This window comes from Bubalus kerabau, chromosome 1, assembly GCF_029407905.1.
Source record: "Bubalus kerabau isolate K-KA32 ecotype Philippines breed swamp buffalo chromosome 1, PCC_UOA_SB_1v2, whole genome shotgun sequence".
In the NCBI taxonomy this organism is placed as follows: domain Eukaryota; kingdom Metazoa; phylum Chordata; class Mammalia; order Artiodactyla; family Bovidae; genus Bubalus; species Bubalus kerabau.
Window position 1 is genome coordinate 253,773,617 of NC_073624.1, and position 24,001 is coordinate 253,797,617.

A 24,001-nucleotide genomic window follows, 5' to 3' on the forward strand; every position below is an offset into this window, starting at 1 on the left:
TAAAGTCAGTTGATATTTGATAAAACATTTGAATCATTCTGCTTCCTTTCTTGGAACTCTGCCACAGCCCTGAGAGTAAATTCAGCCTAGCCTGCTCAAGAGAACTGAGAGGAAATATGCAAGGAAAGAGGAATAACCTGTGCAGTAACCAAAACCAAAAACATGTGGCATGGCTTTAACACAGGTAGCGGGTGGAATCTGGAAAAGCACTGAAAGAATGGCCACAGGAGGCTAGAAAAATGGGTTCTCTGTGCTATATAGAGATGCAGTTGGTAAGACTATCACCTGAGGAAACTCTGGTGAAAGAAAATGTACCTAATAAACTTCTGTATATGAGTAATGGCGTTTGTAGGCAGAATGTAAAATGTCACTTGATTCAATAACTGTATTTTATAAGGTATGATAAGAAAGAGACATGCTAAATAAAGAACTGATGAGTTTGAAAGTAAAGGAATAGGGAGGCACCAGGACTTATGATAAAAAACAAAACAATTTCTCAACCCCAGCTTCTCAAACCAATGGAAGATCAAATCCAAAGCTTTGTCAGAAAGACATGGCTTCAGCATAAATATCAAATGAAGGCTGTAGCTAGAAGACCTTTGTGAAAACATTTCATGTAACTCAGGTGCAGCCTGAAAGAATCTCTCAGCTAAATAGAAAGAGATTCTAGAAATCTTAAGGATATTATCCCTGAGCAGCCTGACAGATCCACAGTAGTGGTGATTAAGTATGGAGTGATAAACAGGCTTCAGAGAGTCACAGGTGTGGCTTTATAAAGAGCATGTGAATCAGATTTAGAAAAGTCCATACAACTTCTAAAGGAGCTTTATAGGTAAAGGTGCCATCTCCTGGAATAAAAGAGAATGAAGCTTTTAAAAATTAAAAAAAAAAGCAGCGGGGCCCCAACTTCCTTACTATTTGGTATTTTGTAGGAACTTTATTCCCCTACAGAGTTTTCTCATGAATTATTTCATCTCTTTTCCAGACTAACTGTTCTAAAACTTTACAAAAAAGGAAAATGGAGGTTAAGATATTTGTGAAATTTATAAAGCAGGTCATTAGCTATACTAACATGATAGACTAAAATACTGCATTGGCACTGGATAAGATATTAGAAAAAGAGTCCTGAAATAAGTTAATAAATGAAAGAATATGCTTTGGGATTACCATAGAATTTAGCATGGCTGAATCCTGGAATATTTGCTTGGCAATGACTGAGAAAGTATAAATATGTCAGATCAGGGGAGATTAAAAAGTGACATCGCCAATTATCAGTTGAGGAGACAACAAATGTTTTTAATATGTATTTTAAAGCTTTAACATGGTCAGATATATCTTAAGAAGACTATTCTGGCAGCATTATCTATCAAGTGCATTTGAAAGTGATGAATGGTAAAGATATTTCAATAGATTATTTAGCTATCTCTTTATGTATCTAGCTAGTGAGCCATTCAACTATTCCTCCATTTGTCCATCCAACTATCTATTCTTTGAGTACCTATTTAATGATAGGCACCAAGTGGTAACATAAGAGACATATATAAAGAGTCCTTATGATCAACAAGTACAGATCCCACTACAGGAGATGAAAAAGATAGAAACAATTAAAGCACATGGTAATAAGAACTATGATTAGTATACATGGTCCAAATCATAGGATCACAGGAGACTTCTAAATGGATCCGGTGCTGTTCAGTGATGCAGAAGAAAATAAGGCACATGCTTAACATCCCAGGAAAAGAAAATAACACATATGAAGGAAAAAGATTACTATGCATCCCAGGAACTTCAAATAGGCCACTATAATTAAAGCACAGAAGAGTATGATGAATAGAAAGAAATGAGTAGAAAGAAAGAAACATTAGCATGGTCATCTAGATAAAGGCCTTGTATGCTGTATCTCAAATTCTGAAGCTTTTCTGTAGACACTGAAAAATCATAAAAGGACTTTACATATGAGCAAGTATATGATCACATTGGTGTTATGGAATGCTGACTTAGGCAACATTGTGTTGAATCAGATGGGGGACTAAGCATGAATCTTCTGAGGTAGTCCTATAAAAAATGACGACTTCCTTAACTCTCTTTAGAGGTAGCCAGGGACAAGGAAAGCAATGTAAGCATCATTTAAACCCAATCCAGTTAATAAATGCTAGCTAATAAGATAGGAAATGATAGCCCCCCCAAATTACTTCCTCTCCCATTAGAAACAAGCGGAGATTGTCTAGAAAGTAAATTACTAATTTAAAAGTGTGATCCTGCTTGTCTTTCTTCAGTGTGAGCAAAGAAGCACAGCTTTGTACAGTCAGACTAACAACACTGCCATCTGCTCACTCTGTACATTGCATAAAGATGAGTATTAACACCGAAGCTTTTTTTTTGATAAGATGTCAGTCATATTTCTGTGCACTGTGAATACTACAAAAGAGAAGTTCTACATTCCCCAGACGAGGATCTGTTGTTGCAGCAATGTCAACAGATCAAGGAACATTGTGGATGTTTATATTGATTTATTTACCCTGACAGGCGTGATCTCTACAGGAGAAAGGCAAGGCATGAACAGTGTCCTACAGGCTCACAAGAATACAGGCTATATTTATACATTTACCCAAAACCCAGATCCCTCATTCTCATCCCTCTCACTCCTACAGCCAGTTTCCTTTATGTGAGCTCACCCAGAGTCGCATGAGACCACGACGTCGGGTCCCTTTGGTTGACCCACCATCACACAGAGCTTTGTTGTCCTAAGAAACCTTTCTTAGTACTTGTGCTGCCCTTTCTAAGTGATAATACTTAATCTAGTTGATTTTATACTGGTGTGTCTGCCAGTCATATGATGTTTCTGTGGTCACAGTGAGACAGGATGGTCTGTTTACCTCTCATTATAGCTCGTAGATGCCAGCTGCTCTTCAGCTGACCTGTTTTCTCTTTTGTACTTCTTGTTCTTTCTGCTTATTACTTATTTCTAAGACGTTAATATTGTGAAAACCCATATTTTATCACCATTATTGAAATCTACTCAGTGTCTTTCTGAAACATAGAAAAGAGGTAATAGATTTGACCAAATTGTGCCAGTAGAACTAAGAGGACATTGTGACCAAACTGATGTGTGGGTTGAGGGAGAGCAAAAAATCTGGATTGATTTCCAGAGCTCTTGCCTGTATGACTGTAAGGCCATCTTTCATAAGGAAATATAATGGATTCATTGTTAAAGGAATTATTGTGTTTAAGAAGTCTGCAGAGTATCCAAAATGAAAATGTCCTATAAAGGTATTGAATGATCAGACATGAAATCGGAGAGCGTTTGATAAAACATGGATTGTTAAGTATGGATGTGAATACTATAATCCAGTGAGAGTCATTAAAGGGAGGGGAGGGGAGCAGAGCAAAGGGGAAAGGAGAGGGGAAGAGAAGTCCTTGGGCACACTAACAAATAAATGAGAATAAAGAGGGAAGATTCTTCAAGACAGAAAGAGGAAAAAAATAGTGATAGGCCTCTTCCACAACAGTATGTATATCCAGTCTATTCACTTAGGGTCTAATATGTTAAGGACTGCCTGAGATTAATTAAAGGCCCTCATATGTAGCTGTGATAGATGGATAATGTCAGCAAAAAAAAAGAAAGAAAGTTTAGATGGGCACAACAGAATCCAAACACAATTAGGGTGATTAGCTGCTGCTGCTAAATCACTTCAGTCATGTCCAACTCTGTGCAACCCCATAGATGGCAGCCTACCAGGCTCCTCTGTCCCTGGGATTCTCCAGGCAAGAATACAGGAGTGGGTTGCCATTTCCTTCTTCAATGCATGGAAGTGAAAAGTGAAAGCAAAGTCCCTCAGTCATGTCCGACTCTTCACAACCCCATGGACTGAAGTCTACCAGGCTCCTCCATCCATGGGATTTTCCAGGTAAGAGTGCTGGAGTGGGGTGCCATTGCCTTCTCCTAGGGTGATTAGAGGATATGCTATGTACTTGTTTCCCCACACCTAATTATTGACAGCACCCTTGTGTCAGCTGGGTTCTTCATGAAGACAAAGAGTATAGCAAGTTTATTAAGAAGTAACACCCAAGAAAAAATGAGGAAGAAGCAGAAAAGGGCTGGGAAAGCTTTGATCTTGTGATGCAGATCTGACACCTGTGAAAAGAAATGGGTGGTGGTGGGGAGCAGCGAGGTCACTGACGGAAGACTGAGCCTAGGAGTCTCAGTCTATAATGCAGAATTGACAAAGTCTTAGCTAATCTACCTGGGAGCTCCAGAGCAAAGATTATACTTTAGAGGAATCCCCCAAAGGCAGAAATGACCAGACACTTGATCAGTTTTTGGCAGGAGGAGGCCCAGGCAGAGCGGGGCTCTAAGGCTCTAATGGGATCATGAAGAAAGTGCTACCAAAGAAAGTCGGTGGAAGCTAAGTGCATTCATTCTTTGCAGCCAAACAGCTTGTTCTTTCTTGAAAGGATATTGGAGCCATGCATCTTCATGTGTACCAAGGTCCTCTTTCACCCTCAAAGCTGTCCTGGTTTGGATAAGTTACATAGTTACTTTGGTCAAAACCAAGGTATCTTAGCTTGCTTTCTTTTATCTACACCCACTATCTCAGTAGGCTGATACCTTCAGTTCAGTTCAGTTGCTCAGTCATGTATGACTCTTGGCGATCCCCTGGACTGCAACATGCCAGGCCGCCCTGTCCATCACTCTGGGAGCTCAAACTCATGTCCATTGAGTTGGTGATGCCATCCAACCATCTCATCCTCTGTAGTACCCTTCTCCTCCCGCCTTCAATCTTTCCCAGAATCAGGGTCTTTTCAAATGAGTCAGCTCTTTGCATCAGATGGCCAAAGTACTGGAGCTTCAGCTTCAACATCAGTCCTTCCAATGAATATTCAGGACTGATTTCCTTTAGGATGGACTGGTTGGATCTCCTTGCAGTCCAAGGGACTCTCAAGAGTCTTCTCCAACACCATGGTTCAAAAGCATCAATTCTTTAGCACTCAGCTTTCTTTATAGTCCAACTCTCACATCCATATATGACTACTGGATAAACCATAGTCTTGACTAGATGGACTTTTGTTGGCAAAGTAATGTCTCTGCTTTTTAATGTCTCTGCTGTCTAGGTTGGTCATAGCTTTCCTTCCAAGGAGTAAGCGTCTTTTAATTTTAAGGCTGATACCTTAAGTAGAAACCAACCCTTTCTGGCTAAAATTTCAAGTCTAATTCAAATGTACTTCAGGGACTTCTGATTCTCTGTCATTTCAATTAATCTGAAAAAGCATCAGCTTAAGAATCCTGATTAAAATGCAACTGACTTCTGGATTTCAAGACAGTGCTTTGTTGTCTCTTTGCCTCCCAGTGGATGCGTTGGTAGAGTCTTTTAAAATTAAGATGGCAACTGGTACAAGAAGACAGGCTCAGGAATGGAAAACAGGACAATACACGCCTTCATGGTTCTTTATTTCACTGTCAGCAGGTTCCTAAAATATACCTCTGCAGATTGTAATCTGTGTGCAGTGTTACACCTTGATGCTTCTTGGCTGGCTGACCTCACCTGCTTTAGATTAGGACAGATGTGTTTAATTTGAATCTAACTATGTTTTATGATTCCATCTGCAGTTTATGGCAGACTCAGGCAAATTAAGCTGATGCCGATTTGCCTTTTGGCAATCGAATGCAGCAATTATTTTTCCCAGGGGCAAGAAATCATTGCAGGCTAAATTTAACTTCCCATTTGCCTGCTCTCTCCCCCCACTCTCCAGAGTTCTGTTTGGACTGGGACCATCCTGACTGTGTTCAGTGTCCTCCTCATTCTTCTCACTGACCCACCACCTGTTGCCAGTCACCTCCTGTTCAAAATGATTTAGGGATTGTCTTATTTCACTTTATTATCAATTGCCTGATCTTTTAGCCAAAATCACAAAGTGTGTATGAATCTATAAAATCCGGCACTGCAGAAGACAGTGCAGAAAAGAAAAAAAAAAAACACTGTAATTTGTACCATTATGACTGTGGTTGTGTTTTTCTGTGGGCTCAGTATACAGCCATGCAACTTGTGATGTAGGGAAAAGGAGAAAATTCTATGTTAGCACTAACCTGGGAATCAGGTGGACAGAACAGCTAATTTGCCTCATTGATATGTAACTATCTGATAGTTTATGCATTGAGTTTTCTTTACATATTACTGCTTATCTCCAGTTTACAAATCAGAGAACCCCTGACTCAGTTATCATGTATTGATACTCCAGGAACCAAACATTAGACACTGGGAATGTTGCCTAGACGAAGACACATATGAATCCTGCATTCCTGAAATTCATAGTATAGTGGAGGGGATGCACATAAGAAACTGACAAATAAGCAAGGTATTGTCCACTGTAACAAAAAGCATGTTGGGGTGGGGGAAAGGTAAGAGGAGAACAACCTGATGAAAAAGGCAGTAAATGCAACTAGTTACGGGTGCCTCTTGAGCTGAAGCTGAACATTAGCCAGTCATGTTAAAACCTAAGAGTCTTCTGCGCAGAGGGGATAGCAAGTGTGTGGCCTGAGTAATAGGCAAGAGAGTGATGAATTCAAGCAATACGAAGGAGGCCAGAGTGTCCAGAATACAGTGATAAAGTGTCACTAAGTGGTTTTTGTCAGCAACAGAGTTTTAGCAGGAACCAAGTTATAACTGACGCCCCACATTTGATTCTCTGTCCTTAGGATAATCAAGGACATTTCTTCTAAGCCTACTCTTACTATATTATCAAACATCTACTGAAAATATATTATTGTATTTCAATTTTTTAGATATTAATATAGGTACACAGTACTGTATTAACATAATGTTATAAATATATGAATAATTTATTTGGATGAATGCATGCATCTCCATTTCCTTGGCTCCTTTAGCAATCCAAGAAGCCACCTACAATATATCTGTACCTTCATCCCTGCCCTCTCATTTCTGAAAGAAAATTTGTATACAGATGCAATATTAAAAATAAAAAGTAGTAACATATCTCTAAAGCATATAGCTATACTAACACAAGATATTAATATTAATTTCTTCAACATCTCTGCAAACTAAATGTAAAAACTGTCACACTACATATTTATATGTGGTTAAGTAAATGGAGACTATATTTTACTTTGGATCTTTTTTAATGGAATTATAATTGACAAATAATATTATATAGTTTCAAGTGAACAACAAACATGGTGATTTAGTATTTTCATACACTACACAATGATCACAAGTCTAGTGACCACATGGCCCCACACAGAGTTATTATTATGTTACTGACTATATTCCCAGTACTGTAATATTACTTCCCTGTGACTGTTTCATTTTATAGCTAGAAGTTTGTACCTCTTAATCCCCTTCACATATTTCACCCATCTTTCAACCCTCTCCCCTCTGGCAACCACCAGTTGCTTCTCTGTATCTGAGTCTGTTTCTGTTCTGTTTATTCACTTGTTTTTGTTTCTTTGGCTGTACTATGGGAATTGTGGGATTTTAGTTCCCTGAGCAGGGATCGAACCCCAATCTTAGTAGTAACAGCTCAGAGTCCTACTCACTAGACCACCAAGGAATTCCCCTTGTTCATTTATTCCATTCTTTAGATCTACATTTTAGTGAAATCATATTATATTTGTATGTGTCTGTCTGACTTATTTCACTTAACTTAATACCCTCTAGGTCCAAGTTTACATGATCAATTAATCTATGACAAAGGAGGCAAGGGTATTCATTGGGGGAAAAACAGTCTCTTCAATAAACAGTGTTGGGAAAACTGGACAGCTACATAGAAAATAATGAAATGACTACTTCCTTACACTATACATAAAAAATAAATTTAAAATGGATTAAAGATTTAAATACAAGACCTGGAACTATAAAACTCCAAGAATGAAATAGGCTCTAGGCCCTTTGACACCATTCTTAGCACAATTCTGGGGGTTATGTCTCCTCAGGCAAGGGCGACAAAAGCACAAATAAACAAATGGGACTACATCCATGTAAAAAGCTTCTGCACGGCAAAGGAAACCATCAACAAAACGAAAGGCCAACCTATTGAATGGGAGAAGATATTTACAAATGATATATCTGATAAGGAGTTGATACCCTAAATACATAAAGAACTCATACAACTTAATATCAAAAACAAAAAACAAACAACCTGATTAAAAAACAGACAGGGACCTGAGTAGACATTTTACCTAAAAAAGACATGCAGAAGGCCAACAGGCACTTGAAAAGATGCTCAACATCCCTAATCACCACAGAAATGCAAACCAGAACCACAGTGAGATACAAGAGAACATTTAAATTCATGTTCCACAACCTGGACAACCTCATTTTCCATTTATTGCTCTCCACTGAACTTGGCGGCTATACTATCACTTCATTTAAAACTGAAAGAAAACAAAAGCTTTGTCTTCAATTGCACAAGTTAGAATTTGAACCAACCTGTAAACAGAGTACTTGGCAAAATGAGCCACTTCTCATACACAAGTGAGCAATATCTCTAGTTAAAATGAGATGAAGTTCAGGAGAATTTGCATAATCAACCTGGTAAAACTCACAAATGTTAGCACCCTTATGACTTATGCCAGTGAAATTGTACAGAACAAAATAAATGTCACTTTTGAATCAACAGTAGGACTGAATTTACTTTGGTGCCTCTTGAGAGACCATTTATGCTGAATACTGCAATTCATTTGTTCAATGCTCTAATGAATTTGATGCATAGACTTTTATTTTAAAGTCTTTCTTTGCAAGCTAAAGCTTAAAAATGTGGACAGTTAAAAAAACAAAACAAAACACAGTTCAAAAGGTTTGATGTGATTGCTAGCTTCATTTGTGCTTTAAAAACAAATTTTAGTTGATGTTTCAGACCATCCTGCAATTTGGAAGAGAAAGAAATAAGATTGAAAAAATTAGAATATTCATGTTGAGAGGATCTGTCATTTCCCTGGAAAAATCATGTGACGCACTTGTAATGAAAGAAAAATTAACACCTTGATGTCTACAGGACTCCCAAATGACCACATGCAGCTAAGGAAGACACAATCTAATGAAAGAACAAGGAAACTTTGTAGACTCACTCAGGGCTACACTAAAGCTAATTTAAAGCAGGATGTTTTTTAGTTGTTTTTGTTGTTTAGTCTCTAAGTCCTGTCTGACACTGTACCCCCCACTGGACTTGTGGCATAGGGCCCCCCAGGCTCCTCTGTCCAAGGGATTTCCCAGGCAAGAATATCGGGGTGGATTGTCATTTCTTTCTCCAGGGGATCTTCCCAACCCAAGGACTGAACCCACATCTCCTGCATTGCAGGCAGATTCTTTGCTGCTGAACCAACAGGGAAGTCCTTCTTAGCTGTTAGCCAGTGGTTTATCCCACTATTTTTAAAGATAGTTTTTTCTTCTTAGATAACTTTTTAAATGTGAGAGAAATATAGTATTGAAGAAAGTTAGAAGGAAATCAGCAATAATTTTGAGTGTTGACTATTTGAATTTTATATCCTTTACCACACAGCTTCAATCAAGGCTAATTGCATGAAAATATAAAAATATTTTGGGCTCTACATTTTGAAAAAGGCTTTTGGCATATTTTGTATTTTAAAACACTCTAGAGAGTCCCTTAAAATAACAAAATCTAGAGTTTTTAGAATTGAAAGGGACATTAGAGATGATCTAACCCAGTGGTTCTCAAACTTTGCTGAATATTAGAATCACAGGGGAGTTTTTAAAATTCCTGATGCCCAGTCCAATTAAGTCAGAATCACTGGGGTTGGAAAACAGACTTCTGCATTTCTTAAAGCTCATCCAAATTTCTCAACTTATTAAAGAAGAAGGAACACAAATAAGAGAATGTGAGGAAGGAAAGAAAGGAGGAAGGAAGAAAATTTGTATTTTCCTGTTTTCAATTGAGAGGAAGGCAAAAGAGAAAAGAATTTATTAGACTAGCTTTCTTGGTAGTTCAGAGTGAGTTATGAAAAAAAATACCTGCAGGAAGTCAGAATCAGCAAATTGAAAATAAAGGTACACAGCATGTTAGGGAGAGCAGAACAGATACTACTTACTACTAACATATATTGAATTTCCATAGAATAATTAGCTGGAACTTTATAAATCACCAGCTAATTCAACCATATCATGGAATTCCCAAGTATTTTTTGGCTATATTATTTCTACCTGTGAAGAATATTCATCAAGTTAATATTAACTGAAGCCCATTTACATGACATTAAGAGATAATTGCTGCACATATTATGGGGCCCCTGATAGACAATAACCTGTTCTTTATAGAGTCTAACAAAAAGACATAGGTAAGTTGACAGGTGGTTACCAGGGCATGTTAGGTCTATGAGAAGGGAAACTCCTGGTGCCAAAGGATCATGAAAGAGCTGCATCAAACTCTGCCCTGTGAGTTAGGAAGCTCTCCCAGGGCAAGTGATCTTCAATTCAAAACAAGAGGATTAATGGAAACCAGCCAGGCAAAGGGATGGCCCAGAGATCCCCTGCAGAGGGGAACACATGTGCAAATGTAGGGAGCAGAGCCAGAGCCCTGCTTAAGAAACAGGATGAAACTCATTTTAGCTAGACAGAAGAGAGAGAACAGAAATGCAGAGGCAAGACTGAAGAATAGGCGTTGCCTGGGGTGTGCAGTCTCTTTAAGACACTCCTAAGGAGTCTGAGATTTCCCAGGTTGCTCAGACGGTAAAGCATCTGCCTACAATGCAGGAAATCCAGGTTGAGTGCCTGAGTGGGGAAGATCTGGAGAAGGAAATGGCAACCCACTCCAGCATTCTTGCCTGGAAAATCCCATGGACGGAGAAACATGGTCGGCTACAGTCCACGGGGTCGCAAAGAGTTGGACACGACTGAATGACTTCACTTTCTTAAGGAGTCTGGGCATTCCTGAGCATAAAGCACAGCCATTTAGGGGTCTATTCTGAAGGGTGACATGATAATTCACCCTGGAAGCAAAGTGGAAAATGGATTACAAGAGGTAAAGTCTAAAGGTGACAGACCAGTGAGGAAGTGGCAAATTTTAGTCTGGCACAAGGGACTGCTGACTTGCCTTGGAGTACTAATGGAGAGAAGTGGATCCCAAAAGACATATGGAGAGAGAAAATTCATAGAGCCAATGGGATGGCTGAAAAGAAAGAGAAGAACTAAGGATGAAACTTATAAATTAAAATTTAACAAAAAACTCTGTCTTTCATTTTGATAGAAAACATGGTCTAAGGAGCAAGTTTGGTGATGGTGATGACGGGGAGGGAAGATTTACGTTTTGGAAATGCTTGGACGAAAATGTCGATAGCCATCCACTTGGAGATATTCAGTGAGAAGATAATTTTATGGATTTGAACTTGTGGAGAAAGATTCAGTTAGAGATCGAGAAATTAGCATAAAGTCGATCTTTTAAATCATGGAAATACAAACACAAATTCTCAGAGGTGTTTCTGGAAACATGATCTAGAAGTAGATACATGTTTCTACCTTGTAATGGAGAAGGAAATGGCAACCTGCTCCAGTATTCTTGCCAGGAGAATCCCCATGGACAGTCCATAGGGTCACAAAGAATTGGACATGACTGAGTGACTAAGCACAGCACACCTTGTAAACTCTCTTAAGCATGGAATCATTTCAACTTATTCACCAAATTCTCCCCATGGCAAAGACTGGCGTCTGATCACTTTATTCAAATAAAATGCTATCCAAATGAAAACTGTGTGGGAGAGAGTTGGAAATGTATTTAAAATGGCAGAAACCTGATAAGTGTTTTGGCGTTGATGGGAAGCAGCTATCAGAACAGAAGTTAAAGGGACAGTAGAGAAGGAAATGCTCAGAAGGTTTGAAAATCACTCAGTTGTGTCTGACTCTTTGTGACCCCATGGACTATACAGTCCATGGAATTCTCCAGGTCAGAATACTGGAGTGGGTAGCCTTTCCCTTCTCCAGGGCATCTTCCTGAACCAGAAATTGAACTGGGGTCTCCTGCATTGCAGGTGGATTCTTTACCAACTGAGCTATGAGGGAACACTGTGAAGGATGGGCTTCAGATATATATGGAAGGAATCACCTTTGGCACGGGGAGGGATCTGATATAATACAACCTGGATGTCTATCAGTTTACAGATGCTTAAGCAAATTGAGGGAGTTTTCTGGTGTCTTCTCTGCATAGCAGGGCTGCTGAAAATATGATGGGATCATAGGCTTGAGAAGAGTAGAACGTAAGTAATATGTACTTGCAGTAAATAGAAGGTTGCTGCCTGGAAAGCATAGGAAAAAGCCGGAGGGAAAGGGGTAGGGTCCAGCTGGGCTTGGAGTCAAGAACTGACACCAGCAACATGTACCCAACCTTGTTATCTGGTTAGAGGACAATAGCCAGTGCTCAGGCAGGAAGAAGACCCTGACCCAGGCTTGTGTTACCAGACAGGTGTGATGGAGGTCAACAAAAGAGTGACACCTGACTGCTTTGGATTTTTTTAATGCATAAATAAGATAACTTATTGTGTGTTATGCTCTAAAATCATATATTTTTCTAATTATGAAAAAATTCTAAACCCAGTGAGTTGTTCTTTCAGAGACTATCATAGTTCTTCAGTTGACAGCAAAGGACAAACTAAAAGATAGAATTTGGCTGCTGTATATAAATAATGCAGTACATCATGATGATAACACTTAGTCCATCAATCCTTGTCAGGAACGCAACTCACAGTGACTTTACAAAAACAATCAGCTGCTACAAAGAAGATGAAATCCAGTGCCATATGCAATGGTGGAAGATTCACATTGCCTTCTTTTTTAGACCTTAGACTGCAAATTATTTCATTTCTAAATGTAAAGCTGCACAGCCACAATAGAAACATAATGTCCAAGGAAAATGAGTAGAAAAACAAATTGGCTATATTGATGACTTATTAAGGATAGTGACTCAAGAAACACCAGGACATTTTATCAATCATCACATTACTCATTTAATTATGTTTTTCAGGTAGAAAGGGTACATAATGCTAAAATTAGAGAAAAAATTTGCAAAGTCTAATTTTGTGTTTTATTTAGAATCTTCTTTTTAAAAGTCATAATTTAAGACAGCAGTAAAATAACAGTTTCAAACTCCAGCATACAAAAGTTGAAGCAATATATTTCACTGTTTTAAGGGCCGCCCCGACTATTTACTGCTAGAACGTTTAAAGTAGTCAATTGTTTCATTAAATAACATGTTTATAAACTGTGCCACTGAACCTGACTATATATGTTCCTCCATTTGGTGCGTGGAGGAAAGAAATCCCAAAAATTAAAACTAGTCTTTTTTCAGCTAAAAATAAGCAATAGAGACACCTATCTAATTTACAGAATGTAAGTCATATTTTACAAGTCTGATTTAGATCTTGATTAAATTTTATAAAAAGTGAATGATTTCGTATTTATCTTTTACAGTAATATTTTCACATGAAAGCAACACTTTATAGAATAGCTGCCGGATACTCTAATTTCAGGTAATCTCTAACATTTCAGAATTTATATCGTTTATCCAAAGATAAAACAATCTTAGAAGAAACATAAGTTACTTTGATAGGCCACTCTCTGTAGATAGCTTCCTGATAAACAATTTGATATATTTACTTGCTTGGTTAAATTTTCATATATCCTTTGATTCTATCATTACATAATTCAGCCAATGTTAGAACATTTCATTATTGTATAGTAATATTAATATTTTCGTGATTATGTACCAAACACTATACTAAGTGCTTTATGGGTATTATGTCATTTAATCTTCATAATATGCCTATGATAAACTTTGCTGATATTGTTAACAAGCCTCATTTTATTTATGAAAAACTGAAATTTACTGACGTTCCAGAATGTAAAGGCATAGAATAACAAGGGCAAAATAAAATTCACATGTAGTCAGCATGGCTTCAGGAATAAGAAACTAGGCATGTTGGAATGATTTCCCTTGCCCCTGTTTTCCTTCACCTTTCTATTTGCTGCTTCAAGTTCTTTATTTTTTAAAAGTTCTTTTCATTCTCTGACTACAGGTCAGTTATTTAGTATTATTATGTATTGTCTACCTTCTCATCTTTGGATAATTACAGCCTCTTGGAAAATTAAGTGGATGAATAACATATGAATCATTGTTTGAGTCAATGATAGCAAGTACTAAAATAATACCTGGTTCACAGTAGGATATATACACACACATACAAATATATGCATATATATGGGGAAAGAGTATCATATTCATATTTGAATTAACTTATATATAAGTTCTATTAGCACAAGAAATACAATGATGACAATTATTTGAAAATAATAAAACACTTGCAATAGAAATAAAGCCTTTAGAAAACTGAGGTAGCATATCTCACCAGTAATTTGGCTAGAAAGTGGTAAAATCCAGGTAACATTTCACACACTGATAGCACTGTCTTTCTGTTGTTGCAGTCTGTATTGCATACAAACATGAACATAAAGGGTTTTTTCCTTACACTTTAAGTTAATAATAACAACATCTTCATTTTATTGATCACTTACTGTGACCCAAACACATTCATTTTCAGAAAAAAAATCAAAACAATTGCCTATATTCAGAGCATGTGAATTCTGGCAACAGAATTAAATCAAGAACCTGAACTATTAATTGCCACTTTTTAGCATTATGCTAAAATTCAACATTTTTCCTAATTCTAAAAACAGTATATATTCTAGGGGAAAAAAAATCGAAAGCCACATGCAAAACAAGGAAACTGAACCCCTTCTCTGCATTTCATTCTTGAACCCTAGCAGTAGCCACTGTAGTGAAGTTCACTCAGTCGTATTCAACTTTTTGCAACCCCTTGGACTGCAGCCTGCCAGGTTCCTCTGTCCATGGAATTCTCCAAGGAAAACACTGGAGTAGGTTGCCATTCCCTTCTCCAGGAGATCTTCCCAACCCAGGGATCAAACCCAGGTCTCCAGCATTGCAGGCAGATTCTTTACCATCTGAGCCACCAGGAAAGCCCACTGTTACCTCATTCTTTTGTATCCTCTCTGAAATTTACAAATCAGTTGCAAAAGGGCATCAGAGGGCAGACACACTGAAACCATAATCACAGAAAACTAGTCAATCTAATCACACTAGGACCACAGCCTTGTCTAATTCAATGAAACTAAGCCATGCCCTGTGGAGCCACCCAAGACAGGTGGGCATGGTGGAGAGGTCTGACAGAATGTAGTCCACTGAAGAAAGGAATGGCAAACCACTTCAGTATTCTTGCCTTGAGAGCCGCATGAACAGTATGAAAATGCAAAATGATAGGATACTGAAAGAGGAACTCCCCAGGTCGGTAGGTAACCAATATGTTACTGGAGATCAGTAGAGAAGTAACTCCAGAAAGAATGAAGGGATGCAGCCAAAGCAAAAACAATACCAATTGCGGATGTGACTGGTGATAGAAGAAAGGTCCGATGCTGTAAAGAGCAATATTGCATAGGAACCTGGAATGTTAGGTCCATGAATCAAGGCAAATTGGAAGTGGTCAAATAGGAGATAGCAAGAGTGAACATCGACATTCTAGGAATCAGCGAACTAAAATGGACCGGAATGGGTGAATTTAACTCAGATGACCATTATATCTACTACTGAGGGCAGGAATCCCTTGGAAGAAATGGAATAGCCATCATGGTCAACAAAAGAGTCTGAAATGCAGTACTTGGATGCACTCTCAAAAATGACAGAATGATCTCTATTCATTTCCAAGGCAACCATTCAATATCACAGTAATCCAAGTCTATGCCCCAACCAGTAATGCTGAAGAAGATGAAGTTGAACAGTTCTATGAAGACCTACAAGACCTTTTAGAACTAATACCCAAAAAAGATGTCCTTTTCATTATAGGGGACTGGAATGCAAAAGTAGGAAGTCAAGAAACATCGGGAGTAACAGGCAAATTTAGCCTTGGAATACGGAATGAAGCAGGGCAAAGGCTAATAGAGTTTTGCCAAGAGAATGCACTGGTCATAGCAAACACCCTCTTCCAACAACACAAGAGAAGACTCTACACATGGCCATCACCAGATGGTCAACACCGAAATCAGATTGATTATATTCTTTGCAGCCAAAGATGGAGACGCTCTATACAGTCAGCAAAAACAAGACTGGGAGCTGACTGTGGCTCAGATCATGAACTCCTTACTGCCAAATTCATACTTAAATTGAAGAAAGTAGGGAAATCACTAGACCACTCAGGTATGACCTAAATCAAATTCCTTATGATTATACAGTGGAAGTGAGAAATCTATTTAAGGGACTAGATCTGATAGATAGAATGCCTATGAACTATGGACGGAGGTTCATGACATTGTACAGGAGACAGGGAGCAAGACCATCCCCATGGAAAAGAAATGCAAAAAAGCAAAATGGCTGTCTGGGGAGGCCTTACAAATAGCTGTGAAAAGAAGAGAAGTGAAAAATAAAGGAGAAAAGGAAAGATATAAGCATCTGAATGCAGAGTTCCAAAGAACAGCAAGAAGAGATAAGAAAGCCTTCCTCAGCGATCAGTGCAAAGAAAGAGAGGAAAACAACAGAATGGGAAAGACTAGGGATCTCTTCAAGAAAATTAGAAATACCAAGGGAACATTTCATGCAAAGATGGGCTCGATAAAGGACAGAAATTGTATGGACCTAACAGAAGCAGAAGATATTAAGAAGAGGTGGCAAGAATACACAGAAGAACTGTACAAAAAAGAGCTTCACGACCCAGATAATTACGATGGTGTGATCACTCACCTAGAGCCAGACATCCTGAAATGCTAAGTCAAGTGGGCCTTAGAAAGCATCACTACGAACAAAGCTAGTGGAGGTGATGGAATTCCAGTGGAGCTATTTCAAATCCTGAAAGATGATGCTGTGAAAGTGCTAACACTCAATATGCCAGCAAATTTGGAAAACTCAGCACTGGCCACAGGACTGGAAAAGTTCAGTTTTCACTCCAATCCCAAAGAAAGGCAATGCCGAAGAATGCTCAAACTACCGCACAATTGCACTCATGTCACATGCTAGTAAAGTAATGCTGAAAATTCTCCAAGCCAGGCTTCAGCAATGCATGAATCGTGTACTTCCAGATGCTCAAGCTGGTTTTAGAAAAGGCAGAGGAACCAGAAATCAAATTGGCAACATCCGCTGGATCATCGAAAAAGCAAGAGAGTTCCACAAAAACATCTATTTCTTCTTTATTGACTATGCCAAAGCCTTCGGCTCTGTGGATCACAATAAACTGTGGAAAATTCTGAAAGAGATGGGAATACCAGACCACCTGACCTGTCTCTTGAGAAATCTATGTGCAGGTCAGGAAGCAACAGTTAGAACTGGACACGGAACAACAGTCTGGTTCCAAATAGGACAAGGAGTACGTCAAGTCTGCATATTGTCACCCTGCTTATTTAACTTATATGCAGAGTATATCATGAGTAACGCTGGGCTGGATGAAGCACAAGCTAGAATCAAGATTGCCGGGAGAAATATCAATAACCTGAGATATGCAGATGACACCACCCTTATGACAGAAAGTGAAGAAGAACTAAAGAGCCTCTTGATGAAAGTGAATGAGGAGAGTGAAAAGTTGGCTTAAAGCTCAACATTCAGAAAACTAAGATCATGGCATTTGGTCCCACCACTTCATGGGAAATGGATGGGGAAACAGTGGAAACAGTGACAGACTTTATTTTTGGGGGCTTCAAAATCACTGCAGATGGTGATTGCAGCCATGAATTTAAAAGAAGCTTATTCCTTGGAAGGAAAGTTATGACCAACCTAGATAGCATATTCAAAAGCAGAAGACATTACTTTGCCAATAAAGGTCTGTCTAGTCAAGGCTATGGGTTTTCCAGTGCTCATGTATGGATGTGAGAGCTGGACTGTGAAGAAATTGAGCACCGAAGAATTGATGCTTTTGAACTGTGGTGTTGGAGAAGACTCTTGAGAATCCCCTGGACTGCAAGAAGATCCAACCAGTCCATTTGGAAGGAGATCAGTCCTGGGTGTTCTTTGGAATGAATGATGCTAAAGCTGAAACTCCAATACTTTGGCCACCTCATGCGTAGAGTTGACGCATTGGAAAAAACTCTGATGCTGGGAGGGTTTTAGGGCAGGAGGAAAAGGGGACGACAGAGGATGAGATGGCTAGATGGCATCACCAACTCGATGGACCTGAGTTTGAGTGAGCTCTGGGTGTTGGTGATGGACAGGGAGGCCTGGCATACTGCAATTCATGGGGTCGCAAAGAGTTGGACACGACTGAGCGACTGAACTGAACTCTTATGTTTGTTTTACACAAATACACATAAATGGTGCTTATACTGGGAATATAACCTTAGAAGTAACTGTTTGCTTTAGAAAATTTTATTTACCTTGCCTAAGATCCTTTCAATAATATTATCCCAATCTAGAATATCACTATTAGTATATTGCTCTTCTTTAAGGTTCATGTCACTGGGCTGGGACTGTTTGCAAATTAACCTACATTATCATATGCATTATATATAATTTCAATTCCTCCATAATATGAGCAATTTAGAACTTAGTTCCAACAAAATAAAAACTCTGAGTTTTGTTACAGGAGAAGAAAAAAATAAAGGATGATCTGCTTAACTGTATAACTGTTCTAAAAGATACACAAACATAGAGACTCTTTAATTCTGTTCTTAAAATGGACCACAAAGTGAGATTGTTGTTGGCAATTTTTTTCCCAGACCCAGGGTTAGGAAACTCAAGAGGCACGTCAGTACACACTAAAGGGTCTTCAAAAGACCTACCTTCCATCCTTACCCTCTTCTCCCTAACCTTGAGGTTGGAGTAACACTTTACAGGAGATCATAAAATTTGTAAGCATAGAGTCAATTCATAAATGCTGTTGGATCATATCAAAATCCTGTGTTAAATGAAAAATCAAGAAATATTCTATAAGCTCTTTCTAGAGTTGGAGAGAAGAAAAGAAAGATCTGGAAAGGTATATGCAAAGAGATCAAGAATAGCCATCTCTAGATAGGGAGTAATCAGAATATTTAAATATTCTTCATCGTGTTTATTTTGTAATGTTTCCTAAAATTTTGTGCAGTGCTTTTTTGAAATAAGAAAAAAAATCTACTTAAAAAATTCATAACATTTTTTTTATTTATTTTTTTAAGTCCTTTTTTTTAAATTTTATTTTTAAACTTTACATAATTGTATTAGTTTTGCCAAATATCAAAATGAATCCACCACAGGTATACATGTGTTCCCCATCCTGAACCCTCCTCCCTCCTCCCTCCCCATACCATCCCTCTGGGTAGTCCCAGTGCAGCAGCCCCAAGCATCCAATATCGTGCATCAAACCTGGACTGGCAACTCGTTTCATACATGATATTTTACATGTTTCAATGCCATTCTCCCAAATCTTCCCACCCTCTCCCTCTCCCACAGAGTCCATAAGACTGTTCTATACATCAGTGTCTCTTTTGCTGTCTCGTACACAGGGTTATTGTTACCATCTTTCTAAATTCCATATATACGTGTTAGTATACTATATTAATGTTTTTCTTTCTGGCTTACTTCACTCTGTATAATAGGCTCCAGTTTCATCCACCTCATTAGAACTGATTCAAATGTATTCTTTTTAATGGCTGAGTAATACTCCATTGTGTATATGTACCACCGCTTTCTTATCCATTCATCTGCTGATGGACATCTAGGTTGCTTCCATGTCCTGGCTATTATAAACAATGCTGCGATGAACATTGGGGTACATGTGTCTCTTTCCCTTCTGGTTTCCTCAGTGTGTATGCCCAGCAGTGGGATTGCTGGATCATAAGGCAGTTCTATTTCCAGTTTTTTAAGGAATCTCCACACTGTTCTCCATAGTGGCTGTACTAGTTTGCATTCCCACCAACAGTGTAAGAGGGTTCCCTTTTCTCCACACCCTCTCCAGCATTTATTACTTGTACACTTTTTGATTGCAGCCATTCTGACTGGTGTGAAATGGTACCTCATAAGTGGTTTTGATTTGCATTTCTCTGATAATGAGTGATGTTGAGCATCTTTTCATGTGCTTGTTAGCCATCTGTATGTCTTCTTTGGAGAAATGTCTATTTAGTTCTTTGGCCCATTTTTTGATTGGGTCATTTATTTTTCTGGAGTTGAGCTGTAGGAGTTGCTTGTATATTTTTGAGATTAGTTGTTTGTCAGTTGCTTCATTTGCTATTATCTTCTCCCATTCTGAAGGCTGTCTTTTCACCTTGCTAATAGTTTCCTTTGATGTGCAGAAGCTTTTAAGGTTAATTAGGTCCCATTTGTTTATTTTTGCTTTTATTTCCAATATTCTGGGAGGTGGGTCATAGAGGATCCTGCTGTGATGTATGTCGGAGAGTGTTTTGCCTATGTTATCCTCTAGGAGTTTTATAGTTTCTGGTCTTACATTTAGATCTTTAATCCATTTTGAGTTTATTTTTGTGTATGGTGTTAGAAAGTGTTCTAGTTTCATTCTTTTACAAGTGGTTGACCAGTTTTCCCAGCACCACTTGTTAAAGAGATTGTCTTTAATCCATTGTATATTCTTGCCTCCTTTGTCAAAGATAAGGTGTCCATATGTGCGTGGATTTATCTCTGGGCTTTCTATTTTGTTCCACTGATCTATATTTCTGTCTTTGTGCCAGTACCATACTATCTTGATAACTGTGGCTTTGTAGTAGAGCCTGAAGTCAGGTAGGTTATTTCCTCCAGTTCCATTCTTCTTTCTCAAGATCGCTTTGCAAAAGAAACAAAAGAGATCATAGCAAAAATCAACAAAACCAAAAGCTGGTTTTTTGAAAGGATAAATAAAATTGACAAACCATTAGCCAGACTCATCAAGAAACAAAGGGAGAAAAATCAAATCAATAAAATTAGAAATGAAAATGGAGAAATCACAACAGACAACACAGAAATACAAAGGATCATAAGAGAGTACTATGAACAATTATATGCCAATAAAATGGACAACGTGGAAGAAATGGACAAATTCTTAGAAAAGTACAACTTTCCAAAACTCGATCAGGAAGAAATAGAAAATCTTAACAGACCCATCACAAGCATGGAAATTGAAACTGTAATCAAAAATCTTCCAGCAAACAAAAGCCCAGGTCCAGACAGCTTCACAGCTGAATTCTACCAAAAATTTAGAGAAGAGCTAACACCTATCCTGCTCAAACTCTTCCAGAAAATTGCAGAGGATGGTAAACTTCCAAACTCATTCTATGAGGCCACCATCACCCTAATACCAAAACCTGACAAAGATGCCACAAAAAAAGAAAACTACAGGCCAATATCACTGATGAACATAGATGCAAAAATCCTTAACAAAATTCTAGCAATCAGAATCCAACAACACATTAAAAAGATCATACACCATGACCAAGTGGGCTTTATCCCAGGGATGCAAGGATTCTTCAATATCCACAAATCAATCAATGTAATACACCACATTAACAAATTGAAAAATAAAAACCATATGATTATCTCAATAGATGCAGAGAAAGCCTTTGACAAAATTCAACATCCATGTATGATAAAAACTCTCCAGAAAGCAGGAATAGAAGGAACATACCTCAACATAATCAAAGCTATATATGACAAACCCACAGCAAACATTATCCTCAATGGTGAAAAATTGAAAGCATTTCCTCTAAAGTCAGGAACAAGACAAGGGTGCCCACTTTCACCATTACTATTCAACATAGTTTTGGAAGTTTTGGCCACAGCAATCAGAGCAGAAAAAGAAATAAAAGGAATCCAAATTGGAAAAGAAGAAGTAAAGCTCTCACTATTTGCAGATGACATAATCCTCTACATAGAAAACCCTAAGACTCCACCAGAAAATTACTAGAACTAATCAATGACTATAGTAAAGTTGCAGGATATAAAATCAACACACAGAAATCCCTTGCATTCCTATACACTAATAATGAGAAAACAGAAAGAGAAATTAAGGAAACAATTCCATTCACCATTGCAATGGAAAGAATAAAATACTTAGGAATATATCTACCTAAAGAAACTAAAGACCTATATATAGAAAACTATAAAACACTGGTGAAAAACATCAAAGAGGACACTAACAGATGGAGAAATATACCATGTTCATGGACTGGAAGAATCAATATAGTGAAAATGAGTATACTACCCAAAGCAATCTATAGATTCAATGCAATCCCTATCAAGCTACCAACAGTATTCTTCACAGAGCTAGAACAAAAAATTTCACAATTTGTATGGAAATACAAAAAACCTTAAATAGCCAAAAATTCATAACATTTAAAAATCCAATTAGCAGCTAGGTAGAAGCAGAAATGATAACTACCAAGGTTGAACTGAAAGAAACAGAGGTTAGTGAGCATTATGATGGGTCATTATGATGTTTAGTGATCATATTTACTTAGTGCTAAAATGTGCTCTTTAGGAACTCAGCTTATTCTCATCAACCATATGACATGCATACTAGTACCGACATACTACTATTACCAATCACTTTGTGATTAGAAACAAACAGTGAATAAAAAGTAAGTTTAAATAACTCACTTGAAATTCCACATCTAATATATAATAACACCTATACTCAACCCCATGAAACCTGATTTCTTATTCTTTGATCTAGAACCTGACAAGGAATGAAGTAACATCCACGGAGTAGGCAACCATAAAAATATTATCGAAATGTAATTAGTGGTCTAGATCACTTATACAGCCCAATTCTGAAAAAAAAATCTTAGGCATTCATTAATTCCTTGAGTCATTCAAAAATGTTTCATCAGGTCCCTGTTATATGCAGGGCTTCCCTGGTGGCTCAGCTGGTAACGAATCTGCCTGCAATGCGGGAGACCTGGGTTTGATTCCTGGGTTGGGAAGATCCCCTGGAGAAGGGAACAGCTACCTACTCCAATCCTCTGGCCTGGAGAATTCCATGGGCTGTATAGTTATGGGGTTGCAAAGAGTCGGACACGACTGAGCGATTTTCACTTCACTATTATATTCAAAGTAGAGGGCTAATTAATATGAGTTAAACTACAAACTTATGACACAGTCTTGTGCTGTGTTTAGATGCACAGTCCTGTGCTTTGCTTAGTCACCAACTCTTTGTGACCCCGTGGACTATAGCCTGCCAGGCTCCTCTGTCCATGGGATTCTCCAGGCAAGAATACCAGAGTGGGTTGCCATGCCTTCCTCCAAGGTATCTTCCCAATCCAGGGATCGAACCCAGGTCTCCTGCACTGCAGGAAATTTCTTTACCATCTGAGCCACCATGGAAGCCCATGACACAGTCCTGGTCTTACCTAATTTATTCTTCAAATTTTACCTAGACAACTTAAAATTCATCTTTTCTGGATCTTCCTAAAAGAAGAGAAATAGAAAAAATTGTTTGAAAGCATCCCATTAGTAACATGAAATTTGACATGAAATTAGAATGTTCCTTTAACTGTCACTTAAAATAAAAAAGAGACATAGTTTATCACAGAAAGAAGACTAATGCTTATGTTCAGAGGATCCCTCATGAATGATTAATACACCTTTGATTTTCCCATGAAGCCACTAGTTACCGATGTAAGCTTATAAGCTACTGCGATTTACTTTACTTCTGGAAAGAGAATTTATTTTATGTTCATTTCAAATCCCTTATCATGTTTCTCACTTTGATTAATATAATTATGTCTCAAGCTTTTTAATGTAATTACTTAATTACTAAATTATCCATTTCTAATACTATTGGGAGTCGAGTTCAATTTTAGTAACTTTATTGGCATGATAAAATCTAGAAGTATTTCCAGGGTCAATGCAGAGACTCTTCAGGCAGGATGTCATAATTCACAGCAGTCAAAGAAATTTCACACTGCATCCTCAATTGAGGAATTATTCATATTTGGATACTCCACTACCACCATTTTCTCAGAAGATTTTTCTTGGAACTTTCTTTCTTGCTTTAATTTTTTTTTTTAATTTAGTTTTGTTAACAACAAAAGGAGGG

At 38.0% G+C, this 24,001-nt stretch overlaps 1 protein-coding gene across 12 annotated transcripts in view; it reads right to left on the reverse strand.

Moving 5' to 3' along the window:
* The window catches only part of EDIL3 (EGF like repeats and discoidin domains 3), an 818,524-nt gene that overhangs the window by 354,468 nt on the left and 440,055 nt on the right, over positions 1–24,001 (reverse strand). The window contains exon 1 of one of the 12 annotated variants that reach the window (XM_055563423.1): positions 598–701. The exons of the other annotated variants lie outside the window; for them this stretch is intronic. Coding sequence (XP_055419398.1) covers positions 598–616 — 19 coding nt within the window. The 5' untranslated portion in view covers positions 617–701. Of the gene's footprint in view, positions 1–597; positions 702–24,001 lie in introns of those variants that run through there. 12 annotated transcript variants of the gene reach the window in all.